Source organism: Cricetulus griseus, assembly GCF_003668045.3.
Source record: "Cricetulus griseus strain 17A/GY chromosome 1 unlocalized genomic scaffold, alternate assembly CriGri-PICRH-1.0 chr1_1, whole genome shotgun sequence".
Lineage (NCBI taxonomy): Eukaryota > Metazoa > Chordata > Mammalia > Rodentia > Cricetidae > Cricetulus > Cricetulus griseus.
This window is the reverse complement of record NW_023276807.1, coordinates 11,793,311-11,819,787: the sequence shown is the minus strand read 5'-3', so window position 1 is coordinate 11,819,787 and position 26,477 is coordinate 11,793,311. Positions and strand designations below refer to the sequence as shown.

General features: G+C 45.7%; 1 protein-coding gene across 1 annotated transcript in view; it reads left to right on the top strand.

The window, feature by feature from the left end:
* Fer1l5 (fer-1 like family member 5) overlaps positions 1–26,477 on the top strand; it is a 48,193-nt gene that overhangs the window by 3,548 nt on the left and 18,168 nt on the right. The window contains exons 5-22 of the mRNA XM_035452480.1: positions 812–940; positions 1,565–1,627; positions 2,421–2,471; positions 5,080–5,110; positions 6,915–7,030; positions 7,269–7,389; positions 8,101–8,153; positions 8,865–8,933; positions 10,428–10,471; positions 10,560–10,642; positions 10,720–10,814; positions 12,011–12,139; positions 13,937–14,114; positions 23,218–23,342; positions 24,119–24,219; positions 24,841–25,018; positions 25,096–25,251; positions 26,289–26,417. Of these exons, the coding sequence (XP_035308371.1) occupies positions 812–940; positions 1,565–1,627; positions 2,421–2,471; positions 5,080–5,110; positions 6,915–7,030; positions 7,269–7,389; positions 8,101–8,153; positions 8,865–8,933; positions 10,428–10,471; positions 10,560–10,642; positions 10,720–10,814; positions 12,011–12,139; positions 13,937–14,114; positions 23,218–23,342; positions 24,119–24,219; positions 24,841–25,018; positions 25,096–25,251; positions 26,289–26,417 (1,851 nt within the window). The remainder of the gene's footprint in view (positions 1–811; positions 941–1,564; positions 1,628–2,420; positions 2,472–5,079; positions 5,111–6,914; positions 7,031–7,268; positions 7,390–8,100; positions 8,154–8,864; positions 8,934–10,427; positions 10,472–10,559; positions 10,643–10,719; positions 10,815–12,010; positions 12,140–13,936; positions 14,115–23,217; positions 23,343–24,118; positions 24,220–24,840; positions 25,019–25,095; positions 25,252–26,288; positions 26,418–26,477) is intronic.

Below are 26,477 nucleotides of genomic sequence, written 5' to 3'. Positions count from 1 at the left end.
AAGAAACTGTATGAGTGGGGACTATGGGATGATCCATGGCTTCTGGGAGAGTTCAGAAAGCCCATCCCATGCCTCACCAGTTTCCCTTGGACCCCCATCACTTGGCCTAGGCTTTCTACTGTGGCTTTGCCCATTTCCTGACCCAGGATATCCCCAGGAGGTAGAATCCACCCTTGAGTTCCCTGTTTCCTGTGTCCAGTCAGTGGCCAAGTCCTGTCACTTGACTGAACTCACTTCCCATTACCTCTTCCACTCCCTGCCCCGAGCCTCAACTGTTACTTCCTTGGACCACATGGAGAGGCATACTCCTCCTGAACCCCTGGTCAACCTGTCTATCCATCCTTTAGTCAATAGTATTCTCAAAGATGTCTAGCAGACATGCCATACACCTGTCCTAAAATCCCTAGAGTCAGCGTACACCTGGAATCCCAGCTACTTGGGATGGGGTTGGGAGCTGAGGTTGTAGGATCAGGAGTTTGAGGCCAATCTGATTTACATGGAGAGATGCTATTTTTAAAAATTAGCCACAATGTTTGGGTCCTGGTAGCTGACCAGGCCCTTGATAAACCAAACCTGAGTGTTTTGTTTGTTTGTTTTGGGTTTTCAGGACAGGGTTTCTCTGTATAGCTTCCTTGGCTGTCCTGGAACTTGCTCTATAGACCAGGCTGACCTCGAACTGACCTGAACCTCACAGAGATCTGCCTGCCACTTCCTCCCACCACTGGGATTAAAGGCATGCGCCATGTCTGCCTGGCTCCCAAGCCTCTTCTTAACATACAGCTCCTCCCAGCTGGTGTGTCCCCCTCTGTAGGTTCGGATAAAGGTGTTTGAAGCCCGACAGCTCTTGGGCAACAACATCAAGCCAGTGGTGAAGATAAACATTGCAGGCCATCAGCATATCACACGGATCAAGATAGGAAACAATCCTTTCTTCAATGAGGTAGGCTGAACGGGCCATACAGGGCAGATGAGCCAGCCAGGAGCTGGGCATTTTCCTGGAAGCAGCTGGCAAACTTTTTACCAGAGGAAAATGGAGAGGATGGAGAAAGTTCATTCAAAGACTTGGAAGCAAGAAGCAATTTTGATTTTTTCCCCCCTAAACTGTAGGTGAAGGGTGTGGTTGGGAGTGTACAATATTGATTAGGGTCCCACCACAGATACCACTGGAGAACCATGGAGGACTTAAGCAGGAGAGGTAGAGGAGGAAAGAGGTTCTAGCTAATGCAGAGAAGGGGTGGAGTGGACCAGCGGGGGAATCGAGAAGGAGCTCAAGGCTCAAATAGCCAGCCTGGAGCAGCTAAGCTGGGTTTTCAACTGCCAGGTTCTCTAGGGAACCCCTGTACTTGAGCAGAATACCCTGTGGGAGCCTAGGAATCTATGGTTCTGGAGGATTGGGAGGGTGGTCACAGGTAGAAAGTCACTGAAATGGGCACACAGTGAGGGGGGAGGGGAGGCGCTGCCGTGAGAGTAGCACTGAAGTGAGAGAAGCTGAGGCTCAGTTTACTAGGCCTTTGGATAAAGCAGAAGGAACGGTCGGCCCCAGCCCCAATTCTCTCTGCTCCAGATATTCTTCCAGAATTTTCACGAGGTTCCTGCAAAGTTCTTTGAGGAGAACATCTTAATCCAGGTAAGGAAACAAACCGGTCTCCAGATAAATGGGACTATTTTCTTGTCCTGCCTCAATCACAGAAAACATTTTGGCCCCCATGCCCAGTCTCAGAGATGGAGTCACTAGTTTCTCTGTCTCCAAAGCAGAATCGCCAATATTTTCATTCCCCTTGGTGGTCCAGATACCTCATTCATTCATTCATTCATTCATTCATTCATTCATTCAACCAGTGTTACAGATTGCCAACTGGTAGGCCCTGAGCTAAGTGCTTAGTTGAACATGGCAGCCAGATTCTCTTGTCACTAGAGTGTCATCCTCCATTCTCCATCATGAGGGAGCCAGTGACAATGATGAATGTAGGTACCCACACAGGGCTGAGGGGAACTAGGTAGCTATTCCCCTAGGGAGTTTTCATGTTCTTGGACACAAAACACAAAGGAACCAACCAGAACAATATGTACTAGACAGAGTCAATTGCAACAGCTTGCTTTGTGTTGACCCAGGATAGGTGAATTGATCTCTCTGATCAATATCTTCATCAATGAAATGGAACTAAAAATATGAACCTCACAAGGTCCCTCTGAGCACTCCATAAGAAAAAAGACATGCAAGCTCTGGCCATTAGGAAACACTCGGTGAGGTGGGTGTGGTGGCCTACACCTGGAAACCCAGAGCTTCTGAGGTGGAGGCAGAATTATTGACTACACAGTGAATTTGAGACCAGCCTGGGCTACATGAGCATGTTATTGCTCCCACAGAGGGTAGGAGTAATTAGCATTGTGAATAAAAGCCTTCTGGAAACTCCTTGCAGGTGGTGGACTCTGCAGCGTCGAGATCTAAAGCAGAGATTGGAAGATTCCAAGTAAGCCCTGGGTGAAGGAGGAGGCTGGGAAAATTCTTATGGAGACCCACTCTGGGCTCCAGGACTCGAACTAGGGGAAAGCCCTTGGCGTTTCACACAGATCCACTCCGGGATCTGCCTATCAACCTGGCAGGGAGGCGAGGGGGGGGTGTGGGGGGGGCGTTGGGAGGAGTGCTCAGACAGGTTACTCTTAGCCTCTGCTTCCTCAGCTGTGGGCTGCTAAAAATAACAACAACAGTAATAACTGTAATAGTAGTGTACACAATCTACACGAGCACTGTGAGGGTTAAAGTATGTCATGTTTAGATAAGGATTGTGCTTCATGCTGAGTTACTCAGTTCCATGGTACTATGGACACTGGCCAAATCTCGGCTTCTATTTGTGGACCCAAAAAGATCACCCTAGATGTTGAAGAACTGTAGAAAGAGATTGCTGCCTTTGAGGATGGGTGGGGGAAAGATGTTCTAGTGAAGAAGTGGCCAAGAACTCACTATATGGTTCAGGCTGGCCTCAAACTCATGGCAAGACTCCTGCCTCAGTTTCCCTGGTGCTGCAATGACAGAACATGAGCCACCATGCCCAACTTATTTAATTTGTATTTTTATTTAATTTGAATAATTTTATTTTTAAACATGATGAGTTCTATTTACATATTTATTTTAAAATGTATTTATTTTTATTTTATGTACATTGGTGTTTTGCCATGGGTGTTGGGGTCCCCTGGAACTGGAATTACAGACAGTTGTGAACTACCATGTGGGTCCTGGGAATGGAACCCAGGTCCTCTGGAAGAGCAGTCAATGCTCTTAACCACTGAGCCATTTCTCCAGCCCCCAGTTTTATTTATTTTTATTTTGTGTGCATGTGTTTGTGCACATCTATGTGTGGGTGTACTTGCATGTATGTTTGTGGAGGTCAGTATCATGCCTAGATTTTATGTAGGTACTAAGGATTGAACTTGGGTATTTGTGTTTGTTTAGTATTTTACCAACTGAGCCATCTCCCAAATGCCCAGATTTTTTATTTTTATGTCATTTATCGTGTGTGTGTGTGTGTGTGTGTGTGTGTGTGTGTGTGTGTGTGTGTATACACGTGGGCACCCATGTGCACAAGTCATGGTGCCTATGTAGAGGAGAGAGGAGGACAACGTTTAGAAGTCGGTTCCTTCTACCGTGGGGCCTGGGGATTGAACTCAGGATTCCAGGATTACACAGCAAGCACTTTTACATGTTGAGCCATCTTGCCAGTCCAATACTTCTATTTTTACAGCTAAAAGGTGTCTCCATAGTAAAAAAGCAGAAACTTCTGTTTTGATGAAGTCTAGGGAGGGGGATGTAGCTCAGAATAAAGGACTTACTTAGCATGCACTGTGCCCTGGTTCAATCCCCCACACAAGGGATAGAAGAGGAAGAAAACCATATCAGTGAAGTCCAGTTTTGTATAGGTTGTACAGTGTGTGTTGCTAGGAATTAAACGTGTGGCCTTGTGTAAGCTGGCAAAGTGCCCTAGCCCAGCTGCTACTGCCTCCTCCTCCTCCTTCTTTTTCTTCTCCTCTCCCTTCTTCCTTTCTTCTTTTTTGTCTAAGAAGTTTTGCCGACCTAATCCAAGAGGGGGAGTGAGTTTGAAAACAGGCCTATGTATAGAATCTTGTTAATGATCGGTGGAACCTTGGCACGGCACTATTTACACTGCCTCTTGTCCTGTAGCATGCTCCTCAGGCCCCAGTCTGATGCCATCTCCTAGGAGGAAGGAAAGCCACGTAGTCTCTGCCAGCTACCACTTGATCATCCTCATTCCCTAGCATGGAGATGCCCTTCCCTACCCAGGGACAAGGGAGAGTTGAGGGGAAATTCTTGAAGTTTCTAGCATTCTTGCTTAGCAACTGTTAAGCCTTTGAGACATCTTTCAAACTCAGGAGCCTTCTCTATAGAAAGGACAGTGGTACTGCCAGTTTTTTTTTGTTGTTGTTGTTTGTTTTTTTGTTTTTTTGTTTTTTTTCTGAAGACAGAGTTGAGATTAAGCCCCACACTCAAGCACCGGTCTAGTATGCCACTGGGTTAGTTGGAATTGCAAATCTTGGTGTTGGCTTGTGCTACACAACTTTCCCTCACTAAAACAAATGCCTGTGATAATCAACATATAATGAGGAGGGTTTACTTTGGCTCGGGATTGTAAACGTTAGTCCTGTTGCTTTGGGCCTGTGGTGGCACATTATATAAAAAGGATATGGCTGAAATAGGAAGAAATATAAAAGGGAGAGGATGGGTTGCCCAAATCTTCTTCAAAAGAATGCTGACCAGTGACCTAAAATCCTCCCACTATGCTCCAACTCCTAAAGGCTCCACCCCTTCCACACAGGAACAGGTTGCGGACTGAGCTTTTAAGGCCTGGTACTTTGGAGGACATTTAAGATCCAAGCTTATTGGGCATAGTAGTGGATGCCTTTAATCCCAGCAGAGGCAAGCAGATGGATCTCTTGTGAGTTCAAAGCCAGCCTGGTCTACATAGTGAGTTCCAGGACAGCCAGAGCTACATAGTGAAAACCTGTCTGAAAATAAAAACAAAAACCAACCTATAGCTAATCTTCAACTTACTCTTATCTTTTCAGACTGACATTGGGTTTATCTACCATGCCCCAGGTAAGTGACAGTTATTGCAAGCGCATGTGCCTTCTGAGACAAAGTAGACCAGGAGTCCAAATCCCTCAGAATCCCCAGCAAATGGAGAGAAGATATCACAGAATATGAGTTACTTTCCATGCTTGAAAATGTTTACTCTACTTTATGGTATATTTTATCATAATGTATACTAATACCATCTTTCTCTGAAAAGTTTAAGACATTGCAGGGGGGTGGTAAAATGCTAAATTGTTATTGAAACTCTAACGTGTATTTCTAATGTGTAAAGCCAGGACCAGAAGACCACAGCTTTGTTATTTTTCAAACTTGTGTTGTTTTTCTTGAGGCTGGCTCTTATTATGAAGTCCAGGCTAGCCTAGAACTCACGAACTAGCCTCTGCCTCTTGGATCACAGGCATATACCTCATATCATGCTTTTTAAATGCATACTTACTTTAATTTATATATATGTATATATATAACTTAAATGTATATATAAATTGACTAAATGTGTTCTTTGACCTCTTCACATACACATGTAATGCTTGTTATTCTCTTACCCAACACTCTTTTTTTTAAAAAGATTTTATTTATTTATTATGTATACAACATTCTGCTTCCATGTATATCTGCACACCAGAAGAGGGCACCAGATCTCATAATGGATGGTTGTGAGCCACCATGTGGTTGCTGGGAATTGAACTCAGGATCTCTGGAAGAACAGCCGGTGCTCTTAACCATATATATAATATATATATATATATATATATGCACACGTACACACACACACACACACACACACACACACCACACACACACACACACAGTTTTGTGATCCAGTGAATTTAACCAGAGTCATCTGTGTGACCATGGGTTTAGAGCTATCCATTGGAGCTTGGTGGGCTCAGTGGTATGTGCACAGCTAAAGACAGTGGTTCCCCATCTCTCAAAGTTTATCAACAGCCAATAGTTTAGTAGCAAGGATAGGAACCCATGAACCCCTCCTCGATCTGTGACTGATGGTTAATGGGGCCGCCTTGCACAGGCTCAGAGCAGGTAACCACAGCTGCTGTGAGTTCATGATCATAACGGTTGTGTTGTGCCTAGTGGGTGGTGGTTCTCAGCCCATCTCCCTATCTTCCGGCCTCTCCCACAATGTCTCTTGACCTTTAGAAGGAACATCAGAAGGGTAGAATATCTTTTTTAAGGCTGAACTCTCAACATCACTCTCAGTATCTTGGCCAGTCCTTGGTGTCTGCCTTCACTGGCATTTGTTTTTTGTTTTTTTTTTGTTTTTTTGTTTTTTTGGGTTTTTTTGAGACAAGATCTTATATAGCCAAGCTGGCCTCCTCCCACTTGCTGTCATTTCTTTGCATTGAGAATGTTTAATAACCTTTCTATCATTTTGAAATAGACAATTATTGTCCATCATCATTACCTTGCTATAGAGATCCTATTCCTTCCTATCCAGTTGCATCTGTACCCACTAACCATCCTCTCTCTTTCTCCTTCATCCTACTCATCCCAGCTCTTGTCACCACTATTCTACAAGAGATTGAGATTGAAGTGGGGAATTTTACCACGAGTCAGCCATAATATAGATACCAAGTTGAGATTGGATCTAAGGGCAGAGAGCTGCTTGCACTAGTTGGCAGGCTTGTACCATCATTGCTTAGTGGTAGAGGGGACTTCGGTTCTTTTCTACTGTTAGATGAGAGCCAGAATATGAGACATTACCTGCCCCATTTTCCCTGGAAACAAAGGCTGTTTTCAGGAGAGAGAGATGGAGACTGGAGGGTCTCCAACTTTGACTCTGCCTCCCCAGGTCACACACTCCTAAGGAAATGGTTAGGCCTCTGCCAGAAAAATAAGACCAACAGTGGGGTGAGAGGCTACCTGAAAGTCACCATCTGTGCCCTCGGTGTGGGAGATATGGCACTGGTGAGGCTCCCCTCCCAATCCCCAGGAATATTTCTTAACTTGCTCTTTCCTTGGGTACCTCTTCTTTGGGTACCTCTGAGCCTTCCAAGTGGTCATTAGTCTATACTGCCTTTGTTCAGTGTGTCATTAAGGGGTTGTTCACTCTCCCTGCATCAAGTGGGAAATTGGGAAAAATCAAAGTGGGTCAACATGACTGTGCCTCTGACCCTGACCCTGTCCAATTCTCTGGTGCCTCCAGGTAGATCAAAAGCTGCCCTATGAGACTGGCACCCAAGTCAAGATCTTCAAGTCGGCAGCAGCCCCAGTCAGCCTGGCTTACTTGCAGTTCTTCATCTACTGTGCAGAGGACCTCCATTTCAGTTAGAGTCAGGGAGGAGGGAACTGGAGGGGGATGGAGGGACACTGAATATCACAATTGTCTTTTTCCTTTTTGAAGACAGGGTTTCTCTATGTAGCTCTGGCTGTCCTGGAATTTGCTTTGTAGACCAGGCTGGCCTCGAACTCAGAGATCCATCTGCCCTGCCTCCCAAGTGCTGGGATTAAAGGCGTGCGCCACCAACGCCCCAGTACAACTGTTTATATAAATTCCCTTAGATATCTTTTCAAGGCTTCAAGCCATTGACCTGGTTTTGGTGTCCAGATACAGGATCAGTCTTCTCTAAGACATCCTGTATACACACACACACACACACACACACACACACACACACACACACACACACACAGAGAGAGAGAGAGACAGAGAGAAAGAGAGAGAGAGACAGAGAGAGACAGAGACAGAGACACACAGAGGAGAGAGGAAGAGAAAGACATGGAGGGAAGGAGGGAGGGAGGGAGGGAGGGAGGAGGGAGGGAGGAGGGGAGGGAGGGAGGGAGGGAGGGAGGGAAGAGAAGCATGCATATACACTGGGACCATTGTGTAAACTAGAAGACTGGTCTGCCCAGAGGGAAACCAAGCTAAATTGAGAGGGAGGGTAAAAAGTTGTCCAGTTCCCCCATTTCCTCTCCCTGACCCCTCAAAAGGAAATGCATCTGTCTCAGAAGTCCTCCAAACCTCCTTCCTGTCCTAGGGAAACACCAGTCAGCTTCTCCTGCCTTGGAGGTGGAACTAATTGGGAACAAGGTAGGTACAGAAAGGGTCTGAGACCCAGAGAAAGTGGCACCTAGGCAAAGTGGTGCATAGGCTGAAGTGCAGGACCCCACTCTGAGTCCAGCCTAGTCTACATATAGTGAGTTCCAGGCTAGCCAGAGCTACACAGTGACACTGTCTCAAAACAAAACCAAATTAGGGCTGGCTCTGCAGTTAGAGAACTGGCTGCTCTTCCAGGGGACCTGGGTTTAATTACTGGCATCAGCATGGTAGTTCACAACCATCTGAAATTCCAGTTCCAGGGGAGCTAACACCCTTTTTTGACTTCCTCTGGCACCAGGCAACATGGGATACACAGACATACATGCAAACAAAACATACATATAAAATAAGTAAATTTAAAAAAACTAAACAAAAAAAAATAACAGAAAAACAAAACAAAAGAAATTGGGGAGTTGCTCAGTGGTGGAGTGCTTACCTAGCATGTATGAAACTGGGTTTTCAGTCTCCAACACTTCAAGAAAGAAGGGTGAGGAGGTAAGCACTTTAAGATAGTCAAGAGAAAGAAGCTGTGGAGAAATTATTGGTGAAGGATAACTTTAGGCCAAGGGTTGGGAATTAGTCTGTTCACTTGGGTACCGCAGAAAGTGTCCACCTGTGGACTGGACAGGGAGGTGTGAAAGAAAGGCCAGTAGCAGGAGGAGGGGACAGGGTGGCACTGATTGAACCTCTGGGTGTTCTCAGCTCAGGACACATCCACAGAGCCAGAGTGACAGCCCAATATGGAACCAAATCCTCACTTTCCAGATTCAGGTATGGCTGCTCCATCACACCCTCCCTCCCCTTCCTCAAATCCAAAGAGGAAATTCTGGTGTTGGTGTGGATAAAGGCTGGGTCCACTAAGCTCAGCAAAAGAAGCTCTGCCTGTTAGGAAGTTCAGGATATACTATCAAGCCAGTAGAGAACAGTAAGGGTGCCCTTTCACCCACATTAAAAAGGAAAACAGGCAAGAGCTGAAAAAAATATCTCCATGGTTAAGAGCACTTATTGCTCTTGCAGAGGACCTGGGTTCAGTTCCCAGCACCCACACAACCCTTGTTGTGGGCATGTGTGTGGGCATGCATGTGCCAGGGTGCATGTATAGAGGTCAAACAAACTTGAGAAACTGGTTCTCAGAAAAAACAAACAAACAAACAAAAGCCGGGCACACCCCTTTAATCCTAGCACTTGGGAGGCAGAGGCAGGCAGATTTCTGTGAGTTTGAGACCAGCCTGGTCTACAAGAGCTAGTTACAGGATAGCTTCCAAAGCCACAGAGAAACCTTGTTTCAGAGAGAGAGAGAGAGAGAGAGAGAGAGAGAGAGAGAGAGAGAGAGAGAGAGAGAGAGAGAGGAGGAGGAGGAGGAGGGAGAGTTGGTTCATTGCTCACATGGTAGGTTTCAAGAGGTTGAGCTCAGGTCATTGAACTTGCACAGCAATCTCTTCTACCCACTGAGCCAACTCACCAGTTCCAGTCCTGAAATTTAAACAAACAGGGGTCTATGTTAATATCAGGAATACACAATGGGCTAGAGAGATGGCTCTGTGGTTAAGAACTCTTGTCAATATTGGAGAGGACCCAGGTTCAGTTCCCAATACCTATGCGGAGGCTCACAACAATTTGTAACTTCAGTCCCAGGAGATCCAATGCCTTCTTCTAACACCAGAAATCCATGTGGTGTACTTACACAGACACAGGCAAACACTTACAGACACAAACTGAATCTTTCCTAATTTCTTTCTTTCTTCCTTCCTTTCTTTCTTTCTCTCTTTTCTTTTTTTTTTCTTTTTTTTTGTTTTTGGCTTTTTCAAGACAGGGTTTCTCTGTGGCTTTGGAGGCTGTCCTGGATCTAGCTCTTGTAGACACAAACTAAATCTTAACAATAAAATGAATACAAAGTGATGTATCATCTCAGAGGTTTGCCAGCAGTCCTTATAAGTGGGAAGCCTGAGCCAGGCATTGGTGGTGCATACCTGTGATCCCAGCACTCGGTAGGCAGAGGCAGGAGGGTCTGTATAAGTTTGAGGCCAGCCTGGTCTACAAAGCAAGTTCCAGAACAGCCAGGACTGCTACCCAGAGAAACCCTGTCTCTGAAAAGTAAAATAAGTAGGAAGCCTGGAAGACAAAAGTGCCCAAGCATAGTGATAAATTTGGCTTGTCGGTGATTGAATAGGAATGGAGGCAGGCCTTCCCAGCTGTTTGTAAGGTCCCCATGAGGACCTCACCATGCCATTATACCCTCACTGTGCCTCCTGCTTTCCCTTGCAGCTGCCCTGCCTCTCTAGCTACATCAAGTTCAGAGTCGTGGACTGGTGAGCAAATGGACTAGAGGCAGACCCACGCTCTGGGGAGGAGGAAACAGAGCTGGGCCAGGGACTCAGCCTGCAGTGTGTTTTTCAGCTCCAAACGTGATTGCTGGGAAGTGATTGGGTCTGCCAGCTTGTGCCTCAACCAGATCTCATCCACTGGGGAGGAGATCCAAGGCAAGCAGAGCCTGGGACCCTGCCCTTGCACCCCTCCCACCCGAGCCCCTGAGCTTTCTCACTCTCTCTGCTTCCAGGAATGTACTCTGGCTTCCTGCCCTGCTTTGGCCCCAGCTTCCTGACTCTACGTGGGGGTAAAAAGGCCCCTTTTAGAATCCCTGAGGATGGTACTGTAAGTGTTTCCTGTCAACTTTGGGGGACAGTAGAGGTAAAGTTGACTGTGTGTGAAGCACTGCAAACTTGGGAGTGTCCAGGGAGGACTCTGTCTGACCTCTGTCCAGCTCCTAATAGGAGAGAATGGACATGGGTGCAGAAATAGCCATAATATATACAAGAGTCCTAATGTAACATGTACATAAATATACAAAGGTCCTAAGTCTTGGTACCAGAAAAGGTCAAATGGAGTGCTCTAGGTAAGGCACTGAAGATGAAACCCACAGGTAGAAAAGGCACACTGGGTTAAAAAAAAAAAATTGCAAGGTTGCTCAAGACTGCTGACTAATGCTGGGAACCCAACTCAGATTAGTTTAACCAAGAATGGGGATACTTGGAAGGTTAATGCAAGAAGATCATGAGTTTGAAGCTAGCTAGGCTATGATCGCAGTTCCTTCTCAAAAAAAAAAAAAAAAAGATGGCTCAGCCAGTAAAGAGCCCTAATACCACACCTGATGCCCTGAGTTCAGTCCTGGAACCTACTTATAGAAAGAGAGAGCCGACTCCCAAAAGCTGTCCTTGGACCTCCAACCTCATGCCATGATATACTCCATCCCTCAACACATAAGTAAAAATAAACTGAAATAAATAAAAGGAAAAATGAGGGGGGGGACTTAATGAGGCTGGTGGGAGTTTGTGAGAGGAGCCCTTCCCTGTCACAACCTCTGCCTCTCCTTCCATGCCTCCCTATGGGTGGCTCCTCAGCCTTAGTCTCCTGCCACAGTTTGTTCTTGCTGGGACTCTGCCCACAGGGTCAGGGAGGCACTCTGGTTGGCCTCTGTTGGGCTTCAGCATTCTTCTTGGACCAATCACTTTCTACAAGCCGGCAGAGCAAAGGTTGATTGGCCAGGTTGGGAACACTCACTCTAGTGATCGCCATCCCCTCCAAGCCCTAGACATCTGTGTAATTCAAAATCCTTCAGGTCTGCTTGGCAGGCAAAATACATGAACGTGAAATAGTGGATGTGAAGAGCACAGAAGAGGATCAGGACCCAGAGGCTTCTTGGTTACCTGGAATTCTTTAGTAGGGCTGTGGTTGGAGGCATCCCCAAGCAGACTGTCCCTGGATAGTCTTGCCTTTGCTGTGTGGACTCCAGGGAGGTTCAATTACCCCCCCTTTTTTTTTTGATCATCCCCTTTTCTCTGTTGCTCTAGTGTATTTTTGATGCTGTTAAGGATGGTTTAACTTATCAAGGCCGGATCTTCGTGGAGATAATCACCCGGATGAAGTCTCAGCAAGACTCTGTGATAAAGGATCTATCTCGAGAAGTGACCCAGATAGAGGTAATCACAGGAAACAGTTAACCCAGGAAAAAAGATGCAGTTTCTCTACATTCCCCCAGATCTACTGTGAACACCAGTTTCCAATACTGCAAGAGGCACTGGCCACCAATCTGTTGGAAGTATAAGGATGCTCCATCAGTATTACCACAAGCACCTTCCAGGGCTTTCATGCCGAGCCAAATCCCTAGTGGTCACAGATCCTTCAAACACAGGGCTTCAGCTTTGTGAACCTGCTTTTTAAGAAGGAAGAAGGTTCATTCCCATCCTCATTCTTTGGGCTTTGTAAGAGAATTTAATGCATTTGGATTTGAAGAACCCAGTGGAGACCCCCTGAACAGGAAGAGCAGAGCAGTGGCTTTCAACCTTTGGGAGCTGAATAACCCTTTCACAGGGGTCACCTAAGACAATTGGAAAACCACAGATATTTACGTTAGGCTTCAGAACAGTAGCAAAATTACAGTTATGAAGTAAGCAATAAAAGTAATTTTATGGTTAGGGGTCACCACAACATGAGGAATTGTATTGAAGGTCGAAGCACTAGGAAAGTTGAAAACCACTGGGGTAGAGGAACAGGATAAACAACAGATTGGAGGGGAATAAACTGAGGTAACTCAGTCAATAGAAATATGGATATAGTCTTAGCAGAGGGGAGTAGGAGGAGAGAAGACAGGGTCCAGAGGCCCCTTGAAAACAGTCAAAAGTGAGGCTGACTCCTATAGGCACATGGCCATTTTCTGCCTTGGGTGACAGCATGGTCAACAGTGTCAACCATAAACATGGGTTCCCTGAAGAAGGAAAGTGATATGGGAGATGACAAATCCTATCTCTCTCTTGAGAGATGTACACATCTCTCCATCTGGAAGCTGCTACCTACAATGGCATGAGACAAGGACATCATGATTGAATCTGTGGTCCTAGTAACAATGGCCTGGTAAGAGTAGGTGGACTTAAAGGAGACGAGAGCTGAGGATGGAGTCTAACATGACACCATGGCCAGGACGGGAGGAGAGGAAAGGAGATCAGAGATCGAGAGAGAGAGAGAGAGAGAGAGAGAGAGAGAGAGAGAGAGAGAGATTGAGAGACAGAGTCTGAAGCCCCTGGTAGCTGCGGTAGCTCATATCTGCTGTAATCCCATCAATCAGAAAGCTGGACTGCCATAAATTCTATGCCAGCCTGGGCTACAGATTGAAACTGGTTGTTGTTTGTTTGTTTGTTTTTAAGAAAAAGAAGGAAAGGAAGAGATTGAGAAAGAGAGGGAGGGAAAAGGAAAGTAGGAGAGGAGAAGGCAGAAATAGCGCAAATGTTAGCAATAGAAATGAGAGGCTATTGTGAATAGAGGACCTAGGTAGGTGGGTGGCACGGTGGAAACAGACATAATTAGAAACAGACAATTGACAGCTGAGGCAGAAGTGGAAAGGGGCAGCCTTCCTGCACAAGAGAGAGGGACTTGATGGGAGTCACCAAGAGCAGGGCTCTATGTGTGTGTGCATGCGTATTTGAACTCTTCTTGTCCTAACTCAGAGCCAAGTTTAACCACAGAAGAGACCTTCCTGCCCAGCTTCAGAGAGGGAAAGAATGACCCAGCTGGGTGGATTGTCTGAGTGACAGAGATACTGGAAGCAACTGCACTTGATCAGCCTGTGCAAGATGTCAGTAATGATCTAGTTCATCCCAAAGTGGAACACAGAACATTTTAGGGAAAACACGGGGTACTCGTTCTCCTGTCCCTGCCTGTCAGGTTAGCCATACTCATTCCTTATAGACTGAGGGTGTGTGTATCTGTGGTTATTGTTTTAGAGACAGCAGTATCGGCACAAGTATGGGCTGTGCGTTGTCTTCCTTTCCTGTACCATGATGCCCAAGTTTAAGGACCTGATCCAATTCGAGGTCAGCATGGGTCACTATGGAAACAAGATGGATCCAAACTACAAGCCTCTCGTATCAACCACACAGTACAGCCCGGTGATATATGATGGTAACGGCCAGATGCAAGCAAAAAAGTGAAGCAGCCCATGTGCATGCTGGGCTCTCCCAAGGAGTATTAGCTCATAGAACACGCATAAATATTCCCAGTGTTAGCCAGGCAGTGGTGGCATGCACCTTTAATCCCAGCACCTGGGAGGCAGAGACAGGAGAATCTCTCAGTGAGTTTGAGGCCAGCCTGGTCTACCAATCGAGTTCCAGGACATCCAGGACTGTTACACAAAGGAACCCTGTCTCGGAAAAAAAAAAAAAAAATCCCCAGTTGTTTTTTTAGGCAGGGTCTCACTTGGTAATACAAGCTGGCCTTGATCTCATGGTCCCCCGCCCTCAGGCTGCCAAGTGCTAGAATGACAGGCACGAGCACCACATCTGGTGATTTACACACATTTTCACACACGCTGACAATGAAGTTGAGGGTAGTGAAGTCGCTTACCAGACATTTCACAGCTAGTAGGTGAAAACAGCTGTTCATCTCTCTATGCCTTATCCATTGCTCGGTGTGTGTGGTGTGTGTGTGCACAAGTGTAAGCTTGCACATGTATAAGCTTGCACGTGCACTTGCAGAAGCCAAGGGGGAGGATGTTGGATGCCCTTCTCTATCAACCTCTATCTTACTGTCTTTTGAGACAAAGCCTCTTCCTGAACCTGGAGTTAAGTTGCTGGCCAGCAATCCTCAGTAGACCCTGTCTTCGCCATCCACAGTACTGGGGTTCCAGCCCCACAAGGCCACAGCCTACTTTTTCACTTTGGCAATGATATCTGAACTCAGATGTTCATATATATGTACAACAAGATCTTAACCATGGAGCCATCTCTCCAGGCCCCAACCCATTTATTTAGCCATTCAGCTTTCACCAATCCATTCCCCCCAGACACACAATCCATTCATTCACCTCCCCATCCAATGTGAATTAACTGGGCACCTTGTCTTTCCACTGTAATCCCTGGGCCAACAGTATCAGCATCTTAGAAAGGCAGATTCTTGATCTCACTCCAGACCTATAAAAATCACAAAAATCTATGAATAGAGCCAAAGGGACTGTTTGGGCCTGCAGGCAATGTGGATACGTGTTAAAATTTGAGCGTCCCTGGCACAGTCTTCCTTTCTCTTTGTCAGCGTCACCATCTCGTTGCCCATCCAGATGCTTTCCGAGGGCCTTATTTTCCTACCCTTTTAAATAAAAGCTTTGTTGAGATACAATTCCCATAACATGTAATTTGCCCCTTTGAAGCATACAATCCCATGGATTTTAGGATTTTCACAGTTATGCAACTGTTCCCACAATCCATTTTAGAAGGCTTTCCTCTCTCCCCAAAGAAACGCTGGGCCCATTAGCTCTCCCTGTTGCTGTCTCACCTCCACAGATGTGGACAACCACTAATCTACTGTCCGTCTCAATACATTTCCCAAGTCTGACGTTTCACACACATGGAATTTGGCAATATGTGGTCCCTTGTGACCAGCCAGCTACTTCCATTTAACATAAAGTTCTGCTGTTTTTATACTGAGAAATCTGTATGCAAAAAGTACCTAAAATGTATACACGTAGCTTAAAGGAGGGTGAAATGAATTCTCGAAAACTCATCAACCAGCTAATACATAGAAGGCTGCCGATGCCTGAAATGGTACCTCCGTCTGAGAAGTAACTATGATTCTGTCTCATACGTTTAGCAGCCTCTGGTTTTCTTTTTTTTTTTAATCCTGTGTATGGAACCCACAAGCAGCATGCGCTTTTCCTATTGTTCTGAGAGGACTCCATTCACCCATGCACATCTATCTGCCTTACACCTTCTGTCTCACATGGCTAGACTCTGGGTAGCTGTATCTTGTTTTATTTTCGGAATGTATCCCACTGTGTGATCAGACCACAAATTATGTAGTGTATATAGATAAGCTGGCTGGTATAATAACTTTGTTGTGAGCATTCTCATACATGTCTTCTGGCCACAAGGACAGGGGTTCCTCTAAATTATATACCTAGGGGTGGGAGAGAGTCTCAGAGCAAAAGTGATTATGCCAAATTACACTCCCAACAGCATGGGATGAGAATTCCTTTTGTACTCTGTTCTCACCAGTACTTGATGTTGCCAGCCTTTTAACTGTTGCCATGGTATTGGATGTGAAACTTTTAATTGTTGCCATAGTATTGGATGTGAAAAACTATCTCACATGACTATAATGTGCTTTCTCATTATAAATGAAGGTTGGGCATCTGTGTATACACAAAATTTTCCCTTAGTCTGGCCATCCTTTTTTTCTAGTATATAATCATATATACTATATTTTTTACTATATCTTTCTGATTGATTTGTACATTAAATATCTATTCAAATTTATGTACCATGTACTTATCCTTAAAATATCCAAGATTAGCCACTATCTCTGTTTTGTGGTTTGAGACAGGGTCTCTAGTAGCCCAGGCTGGCCTTAAACTCACTATGTAGCCGAGAATAACCTTGAATTTCTGATCTTCCTCCCCTCACTTCCCAAGTGCTAGGATCACACTCAAGCACCACCATGCCTGTTTTTATGTTGTGCTGATAACCAAACCTAGGGCTTCCTGAATGTTAGCCTAGTACTCTACCAACTGAGCTACACCCCTAGCCGCACGTTTCTTTCTTTAGGGAAAGGATTGTTGAAGGCTTTGGCCTATCAAAATTTTATTACATTTATTTATTTATTTGTTAGTGTGTGTGTGTGTGTGTGTGTGTGTGTGTGTGTGTGTGTGTGGTGTACATGTGGATGGCAGAGGACTACTTGCAGGAGCTGGTTCTTTCCTTCTACCATGTGAGTCCTGTGGATCAAACTCAGATTCTCAGGCCTGGTGGAAAGCGCCTTTATGGAAGATGTCTTTTAGAGATCAGAAGTTCCTAGGGACTAATGTGATTGTTTTGGGATTATTTTTGGCGGGGGGGGGGGGGGGGGGGGTGATCTTGAACTCAAGAACCTCCTGCCTAAGCCATGTGCCATGTTCTCTCCTTCACATTTCAAATAATTAACTAGGGTTGGGGACAAAGTGTCCTTACCCACTGATCCATCTCACTGGCCTTGGCTTAATTCTGTTGTTGCTTTATTTTCCCAAAAAAGGTTTCTCTTTGTAGCCTTTGGCTATCCTGAAACTCTGTAGACAAGGCTGGCCTCAAACTCACAGAGATCTACCTGCCTCTGCCTTCCAAGTGTGCACCACTTAATTTTTGTATGTAATGTGAGGAAAGAGTTGAAATTCTTTTTTTTCTTTTTCATTTTGGTTTTTTGTTTCTTGAGACAGGGTTTCTCTGTATTGCTTTGGAGTCTCTTCTGGAACTCGCTCTTTAGACCAGGCTGGCCTGGAACTCACAGGAATCTGCCTGCCTCTGCCTCTGAAGTGCTGGGATTAAAGGTGTTCACCACCAACACCTAGCCCTCTTTTTTTCTATATAGTCAACTCAACATTATTTGCCAAGAAACATTTGGTTTCTGCATTAACTTTTGCACCTTATCTAATGATCAGTTAACCATGTATTGTAGTCTTTTTCTAAAATGTCTATTTTGTCCCCTCACCTATTTAAGTTTGTATTTGTTGCTGTTGTTTTAATTATGTGTCTGTGTATGTGAGTTCAGGTGACTGTGAAGCCAGAAGAAGGTATCAGATCCCCTGTAGCTGGAGCTGCAGGCTGTTGTGAGTTATTTGACATGGGTCCTGGGAATCAAACTCAGGTCTTCTGGAACAGCAGTAAGCCCTCTTAAGACTGAGCCATTTCTCTAGTCCTCATTATCTTTTGAAGTGCCAAGATTTTAAATTTGGATCAAATACAATTTATTTTTCCCCATGGTGTGGTGGTGTGAAAGAAAATGGCCCCCAAAGGGAGTGGCACTATGAAGAGGTGTCGCTTTGTTGGCGTGGGTGTGGCCTTGTTGGAGGAAGTATGTCATTGCAGAGGCAGGCTTTGAGGTCTCATATATGCTCAAGCCACACCTAGTGTCTCAGTTCACTTCCTGTTGCCTGTAATATACAGAGCTCTCAGATCCTTCTCCAGTATCATGTCTGCCTGCATGCTGCCATGTCCTGCCATGATAATGGACTAAACCTCTGAAACTGTAAGCCAACCTCTAAGACACATGGCGTCATTTCTCAAGAACTGGGCTTTACTGAAGGATATGAAATTTTTCTTCCTATTTTTTTTCTTCAAAATGTTGTAAGTTTGGTTCTTGCATTTAGTTCTATGATTCATTTTGAACCAATCTGCATGTGTATTTTGTATTGTTCACATGCCATTTGTTACAAGCACTCTCCCTTCCCTGACTGGCTGTCCTTAAATTCTATGATAAAGTACTCTGCCGCTCTTGGTCCTCCAGGGCTTCCATGTACCGATTTCATGATTCCCCTTGGTTCTCTTCCGGCTATCATTTTCTCCCTGATCCCCTTTTGACTCTGTTTTTCCATTTCATTTTGGTCACTTGAGAAATTCTTGTTCTCAACTCTGTGCCCCCCACTCAATTGTCAGCAATGTCTAAATGTCACCATGGGACTTGCCAATGTTGCCTTTCCTGGGTGTTTTTGTTTTCTCTTGGTCTGATTGCTGAGTTCTGTTGGCTCACATTTCTTCCTCTGAGTCCGGCCTTCCTTCAGGGAGTGTATTTTTGCTGGCCTCCCTCCCATCAAGCCTTGCTTCCCTTTGTGGGCCTTGCTTTCTGCTTCCCCACAGGTGCCTTCTGATGTCTTCACTCCTTCACTGCTTCTGTGGAGGCCGGGGTTGCTTTTGGCAGTCCTTATGTGTATTTTGAGTCTGTAGATTATCTCTGTCTCCCGTCTCCCTCTTTGCTGGAAATTGACTTATTTTCCTTCTTGCTGTTTTTGGAAGCTCTCCAAAAATGGAAGAAGAAAGTTGCCACTTTGGACTCCAGACTCCCACTCAGCCCATCAATGAGAGCATCAGTCACAGGTCTCTTTGTAAATTTGTTATACAGCGCAGGCATTCAGTGCCTGAGTTGGAAACTGGTGTCTTCCAGCAATCCCAGAAAATTTCAAGATGTTTCTCTTTGTGAATTGTCCTTTTTAATTTTCTCTTCTGTTTCCTTCAGGAAGTATTCTGTCCTTGTACACTGTCTACACCTACATTCACCCCCTATTTTTAAATATTTTGTTCATATTTTTTTGTATTGGGATCTCTCTAGGCCACATCTAGAAACTTCTAGATCCTTTCAGAAAGGCCTTAGGGTAACCATTCTGTTTTAAATTGCTTGGCAGTGCCTCACCTCCCCCACTTTATTCTTCTCTGTGGCACTTTCTACCATTCCACACATAGTACTGCATTGCTCATTTTGTCCTTTTTGTCCTCACTGTTTTTGTGTGAGTGATACAAATGATAAATTATATTTTTACAATAAATAAGTATTGATCGTCAGTATAAGTTCAAACCCAACCACAGGTCCTGGGACTGAAAAACAGCTGGTGGCTTCCTCCACCATGGTGCTCACCGGGGCATCGCTTTTTTTCAATTTCTTAAATAAAGGTTTGATTGAAGGATAACATACTCATGGAAAAACCACACAAACCAAAGCACGAGTTCAGTGACTAACCCTGCTGCAGATACACCAAATAATATCACTCAGATCTCTTAACCCCACCCCCTGAGGGCAATTGCACCCCTACCCTTCATCTCATGTCCACTCCTTATCTGTATTAAAGAACATATATCATATTTTTATCTCTGCCTTCTTCATTCATCACTGTGTAAAATGTTTCCTTGGATCAACATGTTCTTAAATATACTTGTACCTTACTTCTCTCACTTTCATGTACTTAGTATTCCATTGTGTGGATATAGTCAGCCATGTGTAATTATGGATAACCGCAGGTTTAACTAACCAGGCATCAAAAATACTAAAACAAGCTAGGTAGTCCCAGCACTCCAGAGGCAGAGTCAGGTGAATTGTTAGTTTGAGGCCAGCCTAGTCTACATAGAGAGTTCCCGGACAGCCAGGGCTATGTAGGGATATGTCTCCAGATAAAGAAACAAATGAGAAAAAACTAACAATGTTATACACAAGAAATATACCCAAAACATAAAGAAATTGAAAAAAAAAAAGAGCAGAGAAGACAGTTTAACATTTAAGAGGGTTTGCTGTGCAAGCATGAGGATTGGAATTAGTTCCCATATAAAAAGCCTGCAACCCATCACTAAGTTGGGGTGGGGACAGGAGGATCACTGGGCCTAGTTGGTTGTCACCTAGCCAAGCAAACTGAGCTCCAGGGGCTGGAGAGATGGCTTAATGGTTAAGAGCATTGGATGCTCTTCCAGAAGACCTGGGTTAGGTTCCTAGCATCCACATGGTGGCTCACAACCATCTGTAACTTCTGTTTCAGAGGATCGGATGCTCTCTTCTGGCCTTTGCAGTGATCATACACACACGTGATAGACAAACTCCCAAACACATATAATAAAATAATTAAAAAGACAAGCTCCAGGTTTTAGGAGAATCCCTGACTCAAAAGAGCAGGAAGGATAGAAGAGGGCATTTGACACTTACATTTGACATTGCCTCTGAACTTTCCATGCTGTGTACAAACATCACACTCAACATGCATTACATAGACCACACTTGTACACACACACATGCACATTTGTTCACATGTACTCACACGCTAATCAACAAATCTTCATCTATGCCAAACATGTGCTGATTTTTCTTCTTGTCGTTGTCCCCTAAAGAATACAATATAGGGAGCTGGAATGATGGCTCAGTGATTAAGAGCACTGGCTGCTCTTCAAGAGAATCCAGGTTCAATTCCCAGCACCCATGTGGCCACTCAAAATGTCTATAACTCCAGTTCCAGGGGATCTGATACCCTCACACCAATGCACATAAAATAAAATAAAATTATTAAAATTTTAAAAAGAATACAGTATAGCAGAGTAACAGCTATTTGCATAGAATCTGCCTTGCTTGAGGTAATAAATACTCTAGAGATGATGTGAGTACAGGGGACATATGGGTATATTCTATGCAAATGCTACATGTCTTATATAAGGGACTTGATTGTCTGTGGATTTTGATAACAGGGTATCCTCAAACCAGTTCCTCAACAGTCCTAAGAGATGGATAATTACCATAATTTGTTTATGCTTTCTACTGTAGAGAGCACTTTAACCTTTTCCAACTTCTGGCTATTCCATTTAGAGCTGCTACAAGCCCTCCCTACATACCTCTTAGTAATGGTGTTTTTGCCTCCCTGTAGGGTATTTACAGCTGAACTGAAATTGCTGGGCTAGGGAATGTGTGTGTTGTTTCTAAACTGCTAATTTTCTCTGTGTGTTGTGGGAATTCTTTGAGGTCTGCCTCAGATTTCATTCTCTAGGGAGATTTGCCTGTCCCTTATTCAAGGGACCTGGGCCACTGCTGAGAAGCTACTTCTATGCTTGGTATCTCTCACACTTCACTGGTGGCATGCTTCGAGACACTGAGCTGCACTTATGTCTTGGAGAAGCTTTTCTTCCCCTCCACCTAGAGCCACAGTGGAGACAGGCAGGTGTCCTCACTGTCCCCTTCTGGGTGATGGGCCATCTCTTATTCACCCTGGCCCTGAGAGCAAAGGTTTTGGAGTATCCCATTTTCATTCTAGGTCTGCCATTACCTTGTCCAAGAAACTGAGTGACTTAAAACAATTCTGGGGTGACAAGATGTCTCAGTGGGCAAAAGGGATTGAGCCCCAGAACTGACATGGTAGGAGAGAACTGGCTCCTGAAGTTCACACACATGTTGTGGCATGTGCATGCCTGCACTCACATACACAAATCATGCATGCACATGTGATAAAAACTAAACATTTTATCTGGCACACGCCTTTAATCCCAGCACCCAGGAGACAGAGGCAGGCGGAAGTTGGAAGTGACGGAGTGAAGGTTGAGTCCCTGGGAGAATGCTAAGGGCAAACCTTGGTATTATTCTTAATCTAGCAGACAAGTCATTCTGTTCTTCACCTTTACCTTCTCTCAGTTTCTCCCTTCAGTGCTGGATACTCACATGGACACCATCTTTCTGTCTGTCTCCCAGTCATATTAGCTTAGAGAGCCATCCTACTCCACATTGGTCTTGACTAATGACATTGTCAGTGATTCTATGTCCATGTTAGATGGCAGCAGGGTTAGGACCTCAACATGTCTTTCAGGAGTCACAGGACATAGTGTATGTAACACACACACTAACACACGCACACACGCACACACACACTCGCCAAAAAAAAGATCCAGAGACTGATATTGGGGTTCAAGCTTCAAACTGAATATCAAAAAAGCAAAGCAACTGGCCACTAGCTTTTCACCTCTACCTAAGGCTGAATGAGCTGGTCCTGTCTCCATGAGCTCTCACCAAGCCTCAGACTATAACCTTTCCTCAGCATGGCTGGAGAATGAATGCCTCTCTGAGACCTTGCTTCTATCTTAAATACTTCCATAATGTTGGGATTAAAGGTATGAGCTCTAATTCTCTTTTAGACTGATTCATTCTTGTAGATCTGGGTGGCCCTGGACTCTCAGAGATCCTTCTATCTCTTAGTCCTGAGTCCTAGGATTAAAGGTGTGAACCACCACCTCTTAGTTTCTGGCTGCTGGGATTAAAGGTGTGTGCCTGGCTTCTAGGGCTTGTGGCTGACTTTGCTTTTCTGAATCCTTAGTCAAACTTTAATAAGTCATAACTATATCCCTACAACATGGTGTGTCTTTTAGACTGCCCACATTGGGTAGTGCCTGAAGTTACCAAAGAAGCAGAACTTTTCCAAGATTTGAGCACTGACCTCACAAGTTTTCTGCTGCTTAAGCATTCGGGGCATTTGTGAACAGCAAGATATTGCAGAAAAAGTATCCTGTCAGGGAGATGCCTCTCATTGCTCTTCCAGAGGACCTGAGTTTAGTTCCTAGCACCCACCTGGATTTTCTACCTGAAAAGCCACCTGACACATAGAACACACTAAATACCCAGTAAGAACCAGATGTGTTTACCAAGCACTCATTCTGTGAGAACCAAGGTGTCCCAGGAGCAATTCTTTAGGAGGATATAGTGATTAGGACTGTGTAGGTATGGTCCCTCAGATATCCCCCATATCTTTGTGTCTCAGGGTGTCTCTACCATTATGTGCCCTGGTACGACATGAAGCCTGTGGTGGCTGTGACCTCCAAATGGGAGGATGTCAACTTCCGGATAAATTGCCTCAACCTCCTCCACGTCACCCGGGATCACCTGGTGAGTGTGCAGGAGGGAGCGGGGTGGGGGGGGATGGATGGGAGGCTTAGGAACATACACCACAGAACTAGGAAACCATGCATACCTCTCACTTTTATACCCCATGATAGTGGGAGCCCACATCATTGAGAACTATGCCAGATACAGCACTGGGCACTAAAGACACAAAGACAATCAACACATGCTTGGCCTCTCTGGCTGAAGAAGTCAGAGATGTACAGTTACTGTGCAGTGCAGCTAGGGCTACCGTGGAAATACAGGTGTCAGATTTAGGATCAGGGAGACGGGATGGGGAGGGAAGAAAAGAGCAGTCAGGAGGTGACAGAGCAGTGGCAATTTGGGGGGATGGAAACACAAAGGGAATGATATGTGTAAAGTCACAGTGATGTGATGGCTTTATAAGCCGTGAGAGGAACCAGGGCCATAAAGGTATCATGGAAGTTAGAGAGGCCAGGAAGGGTCATAGAACAGAGTCTTGGGTTCTTGTCAAGGAGCACAGATGTCAGAAGATGTTTATACATAGCATCTCTGCTCTGGTCATGACTTCCTCATGTCCTCGGATGGACTTCTGCATGTTTCTATCCCCTGCCATCCATTCTCTCTGCTGGGTACAGGAAGTAAGGAAGAAAGGTTGCGCTAGCTATGTGAGGACATGTGGCAGTCTGAAATTAACACCAGATTACTCCTTAAATGTCTATAGGGCCTGCCAGTCCTTAAACCTATCCCAGGAGAGCTCCAGACTAAGGTTGGTAATCTCCCTTTCTCTCAATGGACAGAAAGCCAACCTGGACACCCTGAAGTCCATACAGAATCCAAAGGACCCAGCTCTGTTCCAGCAGTGGGAGAAACTGCTAAAGGATCTGATACAGGACTGCCTGTAGGAGCTGAGGACCCTGGCTGGGGCTGGCCTTGGGATGAGCTAAGGAAGACTTAAAAGGGAAACTGGAGGCTCTGAGTAGCACCCAAAGGGCCCCTTCCCCACAGGAACACTGTTCAAACCTCCTCCAGCTTGCACCTACACACAACTGCATTTCCTGCCCATGTAGAACAGCCCTGAACTCCAGCCCAGCACAGGCTTTGCTGCTCCGTGTCCACACGCAACGCCTGTAGCTATGGGCAGATCTTCATTATCTATACCAGCCCACACTATTCTCATCCCACGTCTCTTGCCATTGCTTATCCCATCCAGAATGCCTGTTTCAAGCTCATGGGGAAGCATCTCCCTGCCCCCCCCACCACGTTTTGGCTATCTTCTTCCCTGGACAACATCTACCCACAAGAGGTCTTTGGGAACCAACCTAGCATGCTGTGGGGCTTCAAAGATGGGAAAGGGCTGGGTGAGAGCCTGAGTCAGGCCCCACAGCAAGCCAGCTTCCCAAGCTAGGCAGCTTTCTCCATGTCAGGCCAGCCATGGGTGGGATAGAGTCTCCAGGCTAGGAAGGGAACATTGGCCTGCAGAAATAGACATACCCTCCCTATTAACTTGTCCCAGCCACAGGCACCCTCTGCCTTGTATGACTGATCAGCCCAAAGCTAACAACTTGGACAAGAAAAAATGGCAGCTTCGCAACCGTCTTCTGAAGCAACTAGCACAGAATGCCAAGGATGCCAAGCCAAAGAACATGGTGGTCACCGCAGAGGACTGGCTGCACCGTCTCAACTCTGTGATCCCTGAGGTGGGCACTGGACACACTGGCTGGACAGTGAGGCTTGGATCTACCCAGATGGTCCTGATGCTCTCCTTTCTTGACAGCCCCAGGATAGCCTTCCTGATGTGATGATCTGGCTGATGTCCAAGCAGCAGCGAGTGGCCTATGCTCGGGTGCCTGCCCACACTGTCCTGTTCTCCCCAGAAGGACCCCTGAGCTCTGGCAAGTTCTGTGGGAAGATTCAGAACCTCTTCTTACAGGTAGGGAGAGTCTTTTGGGAAGGATGGGGTTCCCAAATTCCCAGAGAGAACCCCTTGGGACCTCCCTGAGAACATGGGCCACATGTTATTTCCCTGGCCCTGCATTAAGTAGCATAGAACTCAAAGTCCCTAGAGGAAGGCAAGGCCTGCACTTCTCAGCATGTGAGATTTTGCCAAGCCCACATCTGTGGTAAACACTCCTCAAATCACTCCATCACTCCCATGCCTACCACTTGGTCTAATACCTTGTCATCTCTCCTGTGAGACACAACTGGATAACTTCCAGAATATTCAATGACTGTAAGATTTGGAACCAGCTCCTCAGATCAGAAGTAAGCTATAACATAAGACTGACTGAACCCCCAAAGATAGCCTTCTCTCTTGGAAAGAAGAAGGGTCTTCTTAGCCCCTTCATGACTCCCATTGCCTCTCAGGGAAGATGCAGGCTCCCTGGCCTGCCCTATCCACCTGTATCAACCAGGCCACTCTGGGCCTCCCTGACCCTGAACATGCCTGCACTCTGACCTTTCCACCATCATGCAAAGCCCTTCCTCCTGTCTTCGTCCAGTTCCTGACTGCACCTGGCCTTAGGGCGTTAATCATTCCGGTGCTTGGTGACACCCTCATGTGGGGTATAAGGACTGAGGTACTTAGCAAAGTGCTGGTGCACATTGATCCAGCAGCAGGCAGTAAATAGTTAGCTAGTACCACCAAAGCCACCATTATCACCTTCTTCTGACTGCCACACACCCCTCCTCTTTCCTATGTGCCTGTTGTCTCCCTCTGAGGACAATGGGGCAGAATTCCATAACTTCTCAGTGCTGGTTATCAACCTGGAGCTTTATACCATTGTAGACTCTTTGACTCCAGTTTGACAAAGTTTGATGTGAGGGCCCTGCTCCCAGAACAAAAAAAAAGAGTGGGGGTGGATGTAACCCATTCTGGCACCCTCACCCTCTCCCTCACCCATACCCCTGTCCCCCTGGGGAGTGTCACCCCCATGGCACACTCATGGGATTGATCTGCCTCTGGCTCAGTATCCAGAAGGTGAAGGACAGGACACATTACCAGCTTACCTCCGGGTCTGCATGTGGCTTGGCAATGTCATTCACAGCAAGGATCTGAAGCTGCTCGAGCATGGCAAAATGGTGGTGTATGCAGAGACGGTGAGTGAAGATGCAGGGCATTTGGAGGGTAGGGTAGAAGGTTAGCCAGGTCAGGGTCAA